Consider the following 10,081-nt stretch of genomic DNA (forward strand, 5'->3'; position numbering starts at 1 on the left):
TGTGCAGATAGGCCAGAGCTGGACTCTGCTTAGAAAAAATGGCCACAGAGGAACTCATCAAGCCACTCACCAGAGATGGGGGCTGAGTGCCAGGATATCTCTGAGGTGTCTGAGAAGGGGGATCAGATTGATCAGTGATGCCACGGGAGGCTGATGGGGGAAAGGCAGGGTAGGCACAGGGGTCCTCGGGCCGCAGGAAGTTCCAGACCTGTTCACCACGGCCTGGTGCGCCTTGGAAAATGCCCACTAAGTAATGGTATGAGTTTGGGAGAGGTGGGGGATTCCAGAGGGCATGGCCTTTGAGGGGCCCCGGGCTGAAGGAAGCATGGAGCAGGGAGCCCTTAAGCAAGGGCTTTGCTGGATAAATAGTAGTTCTCTCTCTGCCCGGAAGCAATGACTGGCAGGGCCTTTATCCAGGCAGGTCAGGTAGATCTTCCCCATCTCTCTGCCTACTTCCTGGGATTTCTCAGTGGACCCTGTGGACAGCTGGGGATGGGGTCAAGTGGTCATTAAATGGGAGAATTACAGCCCACATGGGGTCCACATCTGTTCCCCACCTCCAACCAAAGAGCTGGGACACTGACTCTGGCCCTCTCTGGAACTTGGAACCAGCTGCAAAACCACTGCTGCCTTTATTGTCCCCAGCCCAGGGGTTAGGTACTTCCAGACAGACCCCTTAGCCCTCCCACCTACCAGGCCTCAACTCGGGGTGCCACATCCCCACCAGGAAGAGCAACTGACACAAGTCACAATGTGGCCAGGGGACCTCAGAGTCCTGGGTGGGGCTGCCAGGGCCCCTCTGACTTCCAGCCAGTATCCTGGGCAGTCTTGTCCATCTGGAGGGCTGAGGTGGCTTCAAGTGGCCAGGTAGGTCCCACACAAGCTCTCTGGTCCAGCAGGAGAATCGGTGGGCCCTGTCTCCTGTCTGTCCCCCAGGGCCGCTGAAAATGCCGCCTTCCCAACATGAATATCTAGAAGCAATGGGTAGGAGGTGAGAAGTGTGGGGTGGGGAGCAGCTTCCCTGCCTGAGCCCCCCAACAGGCTGGGATTAAATGGGCCATCACTCCCCACTCAGGCCCTGTCATTGGCTCTGCACCCAATGGTCCCTGAATCACCTCAGTTGCCAGCCCTCTTTGTCTCTTCTATTCCTTCTGCCTGGGGTGCTCTACCTGGGGCTGGGACCACGGAGAGGCCATCTCTGGACCCCCTTTGTCTTTCTCTTTTTTTACCCCCTCACCCACGGCACATGGAAGTTTCTGAGCCAGGGAATAAACCTGTGCCGCAGTTGCAACCTTCGCCACAGCTGCTGCAACATCAGATTCTTAACCCATTGCCCCACATAGGAACTTCCTCTGCACCCCATCCCCCTTGGTAGCACCCCACAAGAATTAACTCTCCATCTCTGACATTGATCTTGACCAACCACGGTTGACTGTCTCCATCTTAAAGAAATAGGAAACTGAGGCTGGGAGAGGGACGAGCCTTGAATAAGGCCACAGACTTTGAATGCAAGGCCAGTGCTCACTCCAGGCCCCACCACTGCCCTGTGCCGATTACGTTGAGGACCTCGTGGGTTGGCAGTCTTCCTGATTCTCCAGCTTACCGCCCCTGGCCCCCCACAAGAACCCCTGAAAAGTGTGGGGAGGGCTGCCCTACCATCTCAGATTCTTTGTTTCAAAGACCGTCTCCTCATCGCTATCCAACGAGGCTGTCTCAGTGGGGTCCTCGCTGTTGGCCAGGAGCCCGTACCGCCTCCGCTGTGGCTTTTTCAACCTGAAAGCAGGCCCAGGCTCACTCAGTGGCCCTCTCACGCCAACCCCCAGGAGCTGCTGACACCCTTTCCCCCTCCCCTCCTTCTCCAAGAATCCTCTTCTGCTAGGCCCCCAAAGCCTTACTGTGAACCTTCCTGGTCTGATTGTGCTTCTTCTCATACTGGTCACAAAGAGGGTTCCCACTATGGTTCAGCAAGTTAAGGACCCAGTGTTGTCTCTGTGAGGATGTAGGTTTGATCCCTGACCCCTTGCTCAGTGGGTTAAGGATCTGGCGTTGTTGCAAGCTTCAGCAGAGGTCACAAGTGTGGCTTGGATCCAGCGTTGCTGTGACTGCAGAGCAGACCACAGCTGCAGCTCCATTTTGACCCCTGACCCAGGACCTTCCATTTGCCATAGGTGTGGTAGTAAAAAAAAAAAAAAAAAAAAAGATCACAATGATTATTGGTTCCTCTTATATCAGTAACAGGAGGTGGACATGTCCCTTGACAAGCTCTCAGGGTGGAAGACCCTAGGCTAGGATGGGGCAGGGGGGCGGAGGGGGCACTGTCATCCCATTTTACTGATGAGAAGACTGACTCTAAGAGTGAAGGTTTTCCAGAGTTCAAATTGAGGACTGCCTCAGGTAAAAGCCCTGGCTCCTGATCACCACCAGAGAAAGGGGATAGGTGGGGGGGCCTCTGCGGTGGATGCAGCAAGTACTCAGCGGGAAAAAGAACACTGTGCACCCACAGTAGTGCCAACGGAGGAGAGAAAAACTCCCTCGATTTTTTGAGGAAAGCATGTGCAGAACCTAGACGCTTAAGACCACAAACTGCTCCGGGCTGAAAAAACAGTAGGCGAAAGGTTCTGGGGCGGGGGGCGCGGGCTCCGGTCTGGCTCAGCCTGTGGGACCAGGCTGGTCTGTGGGCATTAACTACAGGGAAGGACATAGCCAGGCCGGGATTGCAGACTCAAGTCAGGTTGGCGGTTGCTCTGCTCGTCGCCAGGCTGAGGGAGCTGCAAAATGCCCCGGGCTCTCCGGGAACCCACAGCACCCCACAAACTCCAACCTCCCAGCCTAAGTCTATAAAAGAGCGAGCAGGAGTTCCCGTCGTGGCGCAGTGGTTAACGAATCCGACTAGGAACCATGAGGTTGCGGGTTCGGTCCCTGCCCTTGCTCAGTGGGCTAAGGATCCGGCGTTGCCATGAGCTGTGGTGTAGGTTGCAGACGCGGCTCGGATCCAGCGTTGCTGTGGCTCTGGTGTAGGCTGGCGGCTACAGCTCCGATTAGACCCCTAGCCAGGGAACCTCCATATGCCGTGGCAGCGGCCCAAAGAAATAGCAAAAAGCCAAAAAGCCAAAAAAAAAAAAAAGAGCGAGCAGCGCCCCAGCGTTATGAAACAGCGACGCGTCACGTGACTGTCTGGCCCACCCACCCGGGCAAGTGACACGGACAAACAGCACCAGAGAGGCGGGGCTCTCGCGCCCCATCACGTGAGGCGCAAAGCGCAAGCTGATTAGCCATGCCAAGGCGGCGGCAGTAGCGTGCGCATGACGCACCTGAATGCCCGGATGAGGAAGTAGAGCAAGGCCAGGCAGATGAGGCCCGTGACCACGTAGATGGAGCGCACCAGCGGCGAGCCTGACGAGCCCAGCGGCCCCGGGTGTGTGCTGTTGTGCGGCGCGCCCGGCTGACTCCCGTTCGTCACGGCGGGCGGCGGCGACAGTGCGGCCTGCGTAGAGCGCGTAGAGCGCAGCGATGGGGGTGCGGCCTCCTCGGCTCCGCACAGCAGCGCCGGCAGCAATAGCGCCGGCGGCAGCAGCAGTAGAAGCCGCGGCAGCAGCACGCGCGGCCCCATGGCCCGGCGGAAGCAGTGGCTGCGCTGCGCCCCCGCGAGTGTCAGTCACTAGCGCGGGGGCGGGTACCAGCCAATGGCCCGCGGGGGCGGTGCCCACTACCCGGAACTTCCGCCCCGGCCCCGCCCCCGGCTGCTCACCTTGCCTCACCCAAGCCCTGGGTAGTTCCGCATCGCTCAAAGCCAAACCCTGGTAGGTACAGAGCCTCAGTTCTGTTCCCACCGCCGCCCCATCGCCAGGCCACAGGCGCAGGTCCTGCAGCGTCAGACTGCGAGGGGGCGGGGCAGGCACAACCTGCCCTACGGGCCTTCCTCCCACCCTGGCCCTGGGAATTCATGCGTCCTTGGCCCCAGCCTCCACAGCCTCCACTTGCCCTACGTTTCAGTGACAACAGCAGGGTGGACCCCTGGCCCTGACCCTCCCAAAGAGGAGACCAGTCCCGGCTGTGAAACTGGGCATCCTCTTTTGGGAAGAGGCCAGGAAGAACCAGACACACCAAGTGGAAGAACGGGGGTGGGGATGTGTAAGACTCGGTCCACAAAAAGCCGGACGCTGCAGGGGTTGGGGTGGGTGAAGGTGATTGCCTCAGAGCCCAAAGCAGCTAGAACCAGGGCTTGACCCTAATGCTCTACACCCAAGACCAGAGAAAGAGGCAACCAGCCTTGGAAGCAAGGACGGCAAAGATGAAGGTGCCCCCTCACTCTGCCAAGACCTCAGCCTGGGAGTTGCCACTGTGGCTCAGTGGAAATGAATCTGACTAGCATCCATGAGGACGCACGTTCGACCCCTGACTTTGCTCAGTGGGTTAAGGATCTGGGCATTGCCATGAGCTATGTGGGTCACAGACGAGTCTCGGACCTAGTGTTGCTGTGACTGTAGCTTAGGCCAGCAGCTACGGCTCCAGTTTGACCTCTACACTGGAAACCTCCGTACGCTACGGGTGCAGACCTAAAAAGACAAAAAAAGAAAAGAAAAAGACCTCAGCCTGGGCCCTGCCAGAGATGTGTACCCACCCAAGAGCAGGTGCCAAGGGACCACCTCCTCTTTGGGAGTGGACTGACCATGCTCCTCAGACCCCAAGAGAACATCCCAAGGGGATAATGAAGTAACCCTTATGTCCCTGAACAAAGGGCAGAAGAGGCTTTTTGTAGTGGATGCCTCACCATACCCCTTGCCACCAGCCCTACACGGCCGCACCACACCCCACACCAGAGTCAGATTTTTGGTGCACATGCCATCCCTTTATTCAAGTGTGATTTCCACATTTGTCTTGTCAGTCGCCTATGAGGACTGGCTGTCACACAAGGGCCACGTGCCTGTCCTCCTGGAAGCCCCGCACCCTGACCTTGCCAGTGAAGCACCTGCTGGAAAGATGAGGAGGGGTGAGGGGGAGAGCAAGAGTACTGCTCCAGCAGGAGGCACAGACGTGGCCCTTGGGGGCGGGGGGGGGGGGGGTCACAAAACCAGTAGAGGAGAATCCACTGCAAGGGCCAGGCACTGCCAGGGCCAAAGGGCCACACATCTCCCACCCTGAAAAGCACTTACAGGTGAAGGTCTGTGAGGGCAGGCAGCTGTGCCTCTGCCTCAGGCTTCAAGGTGATTCCTTCCTGGGACGTTACCCCAGGTCCCTACAGCTCTCAGGCCACCCTTCTGAGTTGCACTGGCTTCCACTCAACCTGTCAAAGCAAAGGAGTGTTAACCTTGATGCCCACGCTGAGCTCACAGCTGCCCTCCCCACCTCCCCTGAAACCATCCACAGCTCCTGGAAGGGTCTCAAGCTAGTCATCGGGGCCAACCCTAGAAGCCCTGCCACAGGCCGGCATGCCCAGGGCAGGCCTGTGCCTTTCAGATGGGCCAGGCCACCTTCCACTCTCAAGCCCGATTACCCACTTGGGAAGGAGCTGCTTAGAAATTGGCGTGGGCTCTGAGAAAAAACTCATGGCAGCAATAGACATCAGAGAGCTAGTTAGCAGAGTGACTTAAAGAGGTCTTGAGAAGACAACTGATGAACAAAAAAAATCCAAAAGGCAGGGCCGTTCGGTGGTCTCCAATCCTGCTTACGGATCGAACCTACTGGTGAGGCACAGCTGCCTGGCCGAATGCCTGGTCGCAGGCAGGAAAGGGCAAACGGCTGGGCTCTGCCTTTAGGTCTAGCTTGATTTAAAAAAAAAAAAAAAAAGAAAAAAAGAAAAAAAAAAATGGAAGAGCAAAAACCAGTCAAAGGAACATTCCCCGGTTACATGACTTTACTTTCAAAAGAGCTCTGGACAAGAAGAGGGATGTGGACGAGCAAAAGGAGTTACCTCGAATTACAGGACTATCTCCACATATGAGCTAGCCCAGGGAGCAGCTTGCGTCTCAGAGGTTTCTGTTGGGCGCACAACACTTCTGTCCTCCGAGGGGCTGCAGCTTCCATAGGCTAGCAGAGAACGCTCAGAACTTGTAAAGCAACAGCAGAGCTAGCTAACAAACTGGTCGATCTGGAGTCACCCAAGGACACTGCTTACGTCTGCTCTCTGGCCTGCTTCTAAACTAAAGTGCTCGGGGTCAATGTCAGGTGCCCGTGTGTCCACCGTCCCTGCTTGGCTGCCCGCCCTGTCGAGCCCTCTGGCTGCCACTGCCAGAGGCCTCCCGGTGCTGCCCTGTGGTCCAAGAGCCCACTCCCATCACCCACCTGCTCACCTAACTGGGACCAGTGGCAGTCCGCTGTCACAGGGGCCTGGCCAGCGTCATTGCCTCTGCCTTTCTCCTCTAGCTCTCGGCAGCCTCAGGAAGGACTGGTGGACCTAATCCTCAAGCTGCCCTCTCTGCTCAGGTCTGCCTGCTGCGAGTCCGCAGCAGGGAAAGTGTGGTGTGATCAAAGGGAGATGGTCAGAGCAGGTTCATTCAGACGGGCTTTTAATCGGCTTCGTGAAGCCAAAGAAAACTGCATACAAGAATTCCTTAGCCACTTCAAATACAACATCGATGACATATGCACACGTCTTCCAGTAAAAAAAAAGACAATATAAATAAACATTTTCAAGAAACTCTTGGGACGTCTGCAAGTCTACCGTGGATGATACAGTACAGAGGGGCGGTGGGGCCAGGCAGCCGGGCACCTCTGCCGCCACCCGGTCCTACCATACCATGCTACGCTCAGGAACATTACACGGAGCTGAAAAAAAGCCACAGTGTGCTCAGCTTCCGACAAAGAGCGGATTCAGAGTCCGTTCAGACTCAAAAGACAAGTGACTCGGGGCCCCTAACTACTTGGGGCCGACCCCACGAAAAAGAGAAAAAAGGCAACACAACCCAAACTCAAACTCTCGCAACCCTCAATGATTTTTCTAAAAAGCTCATGGCTCACGATAAAAAGTAAAACCTGAAGTGCTTTGCAAAACATGTTCAAAATCCTCAAAAACAGATGGCACTTCTTTAAAAAGAAAAGTGTAATAATGAGGCCATCTGGGGTCAGAAGCAGTCAGGCTGTGTTTGACAAGATAGGAACTGATAAGACTACAAAAGTGGGTACAAGGAGGTGGATTCACTACACATTAACGATTCAGCGGAGCTCCCAAAATCTTTAAATATACAGCCATTGGAAGGACGATCTTGAGCAGGATTTTTACTCGTTGTGTGTAGCTGAGAAGAAGAAGCAGGCACAGTGTAAAGGCACTGAAGCACGCGACAGGACGCAGCATTCCACGCCCGGGCCCAGACCTGGGGGCTCAGCCCTGCGGCCTCGGGGGCAACCAACCCCCCCACGGCCGAGGGTGGCGGGCGACGGCAGGCCCACATGCACTTATGCTGCCTGCTCCGTGGGCCCTCGCTCTCCCTTTCCTTCTTGGTCAATCTAGTTTCACGATTATGTTTGTGGTAGAAATGGCTGCTGGCACCAAGACCCAGGAGGGCAGTCTTGGACCTTGTGGGCAAGCAGTGAGCAGGTCTGAGCGCTGCCCACAAAGGGCACTAAGGCTCACTGTGCTCCCACTGCAGGCCCTCAGAGCGCCACTTACCGTAACTGTCGTAGCTGTCTCTGTAGGACCCGCCTGAGCTCCGGTCACCATAGCTGCCACCCTGACTCCGGCTGTAGGAAGGACATGGGTGGGCGCTGGACGGTACCTTAGGCTACTTAGAGCAGCCCACATGCCAGCATCCAGGCAGACACCCTTGGCCCCTAGATGGGCCCACCACCCTCACCTGCTGTAGTAGTCCCTGGAGCCGCCATAGCCCCCACTCCTGGACTCGAACCGGCTACCACCATAGCCTCGATCCCCTCCTCCTATACAGAGACAAGAAGTGAGTGTCAGCTCTTGAAGCAGTGCCCCCACCTCTTCCCTGCAAGTGGCACTCACCTCTGGAGAACCCACGGCCCCGGCCTCGGCCCCCACGGAAGAAGCCCCGGCCCCCCGAGGAGCCACCTCGGTACCCACGGGATCGGTTATCAGATGACTTCCCGGCCTGGTCAACCCGGATCTGCCGCCCATCCACAGACTGGAGACCAGAAGTCGATATGGTTAGCCCCCGCACCTCCTGCACTCAGGTTGCAGCCCGGACCTTCTAGACCCCAGGACAGCCGCCTCTCACCTTCCCGTTCATGGCCATCATAGCGTCCTTGGCGTCATCAATGTTCTCAAAGGTGACAAACCCAAAGCCCCTCGATCGCTGGGTCTCCCTGTCCTTCACTACTACCACTGTGCAAGGGAGAGGTCTGAGGTCAGTACCCAGCTCTCCCTGTGAGCGGCCTTGCTCAGCTGCCAGCCAATCTGGAACCAGCCTCACCTTCTGAGATCTGCCCATATTTTGAGAAGACCTGCTCCAGCGACTGCTCATTGGTGTCAAAGCTCAGCCCTCCAACGAAAAGTTTGCCCTCGTCTGATGCCATGGTCACCTGTGGCAAACACCACTGAAATCCTCAGAGGTCCTGCAGGGGCCGGGAGAATCACCCCCTCGCCGTTTTTTACTTTAGACAAATAACACACGCTCCTGGGACAAACATTGGAAAATTGCTTTTGTGCCCTTTAACCATCCCAAGCTCATACCTAGGGCTTAATTCAAACAAGCCCTTGATTCCTTTATCACTCCCCCTTGCCCCTTTTCTGTGCTTGGGCCAACTCCACTCCCGAAATTGGGGGCTCCCGGAAGGCTAGGGCCAGACCGCGGTTCTGCAGCAAGCACTCTTCAGTGCTGCCTGGATTTGGGACCCCAAAACTCCAGCTACGCTGACACCCTCTCAGGACGTTTAGGGCTGGACAATGAAGGAAGGCATCAATCTCCACTGCCACCGGCTGAGTGCACACTGGCTTCTGTCTTTTGCTAACATGTCGGGGGGTGGGGAGGGAGCTAACTTCTAACCCTCTCTATTATACAGGGGCGGCAAAGTGCTTGGTCTACTGTAGGGTGCTATGATGTTAAAAAGGAGCGGGATGTGGGGAGGTGCTGACTTAAAGCGACCCTTTACAGGAAAGGGGCCTGCGCTGAATGACTCCAAAACCAGGCCTGAAGACGACCCGCAGCCTTGCAACCCCTTGCAAGTTTGGGCCCAAACCTGGGGATCGGAGAGTGGGCGGCACCCATGATGTGCCGCCCTCACACAACTCCAACAGGAAAGAGGGGAGTAGCCCCGGCCCCGCCCCCGCGCATGCGCCCCGCCTGCGGCTTGCGCCACTCCATCCGGGTACCCGGGGCTCCCGCCATTTCGCTGGGCGCAGCCTCGCTCTCGCGGCCGCCATTTTACGGCGGTGACCCGCTCGCGGCGCTCTAGCCCGCGGAGGACGTCCTCCGGCCGCGGCACGGCCCGGTCTCCGCAACCCCTCTCCGCCGGCGGAGCGGACTCCACCCCGGACCCGCCCCGGTACCGCCCCCCGCCCAGGGGCGTGCTGCCACCGCCCCGCCTTGGCCGGCCCGCCTTGGCCGCCCGCCGCCCCGGGCCCGCGGAGCCGGTACCGCCAGGGCCCTCACCACTGAGTTGGGCAGGTCCCTGGCGCAGGCGGGAAGACAGCACAGCACAACGGCCTGAGCCTTCTAACGCGCGAATGAGGGGGGGCAGTTTCCGGGTACGGCCTTTTGTACGCTGCCGCTGGGACCCGCCCCCCCTAAGCCCGCCCCCATCCCCCCCTCCCCGAGTCGGCCAATCCAGGGCCCCTGAGGGCGTGGCTGTGCCTCACATTTATGAGTTGGGGGGCTGGGCCTGTGCCGACCCCGCCCCCTCCCGCGTGCTGGCGGGGGTCAAAGTGCCTGGCGGGGATGCGCATGGTCTGCAGTCTCCAGACCATGACGGGGGGCGGGGCCAGCGCGCTGCTGGGCGGAGCTGACCCACTTCCGCGTGCCAGTCCCTGGCCTGCGGCGGGGAACAAAAGGGGTTCAGGCTGCTGCTTCCTCCTGGGAAAGCTCCCTGGCCGCTGCAACCCCGTCCTTTGCAGTGCTCCAATAATCGCCCACATAGGACCTCAGCCAGATCCCCATACGCACCTGAGGATCAGCTCTCAGAC

The 10,081-nt window shown here is 58.0% G+C and overlaps 2 protein-coding genes across 20 annotated transcripts; both read right to left on the reverse strand.

The window, feature by feature from the left end:
- On the reverse strand, window positions 603-4,556 carry C2H19orf24 (chromosome 2 C19orf24 homolog). Its single transcript, XM_003122989.4, has 3 exons — window positions 3,312-4,556; window positions 1,657-1,773; window positions 603-971 (listed from the first exon to the last, which is right to left on the reverse strand). Coding segments are annotated over exons 1-3 (417 nt in total). The 5' UTR covers window positions 3,611-4,556; the 3' UTR covers window positions 603-970.
- Window positions 603-9,681, reverse strand: CIRBP (cold inducible RNA binding protein). Of its 19 annotated transcripts, none has more exons than XM_021079410.1 (10): window positions 9,552-9,681; window positions 8,373-8,481; window positions 8,178-8,284; window positions 7,946-8,084; window positions 7,791-7,872; window positions 7,607-7,677; window positions 5,154-5,284; window positions 3,312-3,484; window positions 1,657-1,773; window positions 603-971 (listed from the first exon to the last, which is right to left on the reverse strand). In XM_021079410.1, exons 2-7 carry the CDS (start codon window positions 8,473-8,475, stop codon window positions 5,280-5,282), a joined length of 507 nt encoding a protein of 168 aa, XP_020935069.1. In that variant the 5' UTR covers window positions 8,476-8,481; window positions 9,552-9,681; the 3' UTR covers window positions 603-971; window positions 1,657-1,773; window positions 3,312-3,484; window positions 5,154-5,279.

Source organism: Sus scrofa, chromosome 2, assembly GCF_000003025.6.
Source record: "Sus scrofa isolate TJ Tabasco breed Duroc chromosome 2, Sscrofa11.1, whole genome shotgun sequence".
In the NCBI taxonomy this organism is placed as follows: domain Eukaryota; kingdom Metazoa; phylum Chordata; class Mammalia; order Artiodactyla; family Suidae; genus Sus; species Sus scrofa.

What these genes read in the sequence shown, in the direction of transcription:
- CIRBP (XM_005661377.3), bottom strand. Translation starts at nt 8,475, where the DNA reads ATGGCATCAGACGAGGGCAAACTTTTCGTTGGAGGGCTGAGCTTTGAC. An exon ending in TGATGGCCATGAACGGGAAG is followed by an intron (nt 8,085 to 8,177) that starts GTGAGAGGCGGC and finishes TCTGGTCTCCAG; the next exon opens with TCTGTGGATGGGCGGCAGAT. An exon ending in GGGCCGTGGGTTCTCCAGAG is followed by an intron (nt 7,873 to 7,945) that starts GTGAGTGCCACT and finishes GTCTCTGTATAG; the next exon opens with GAGGAGGGGATCGAGGCTAT.
- C2H19orf24 (XM_003122989.4), bottom strand. Translation starts at nt 3,610, where the DNA reads ATGGGGCCGCGCGTGCTGCTGCCGCGGCTTCTACTGCTGCTGCCGCCG. An exon ending in TTCCTCATCCGGGCATTCAG is followed by an intron (nt 1,774 to 3,311) that starts GTGCGTCATGCG and finishes GCCTGCTTTCAG; the next exon opens with GTTGAAAAAGCCACAGCGGA.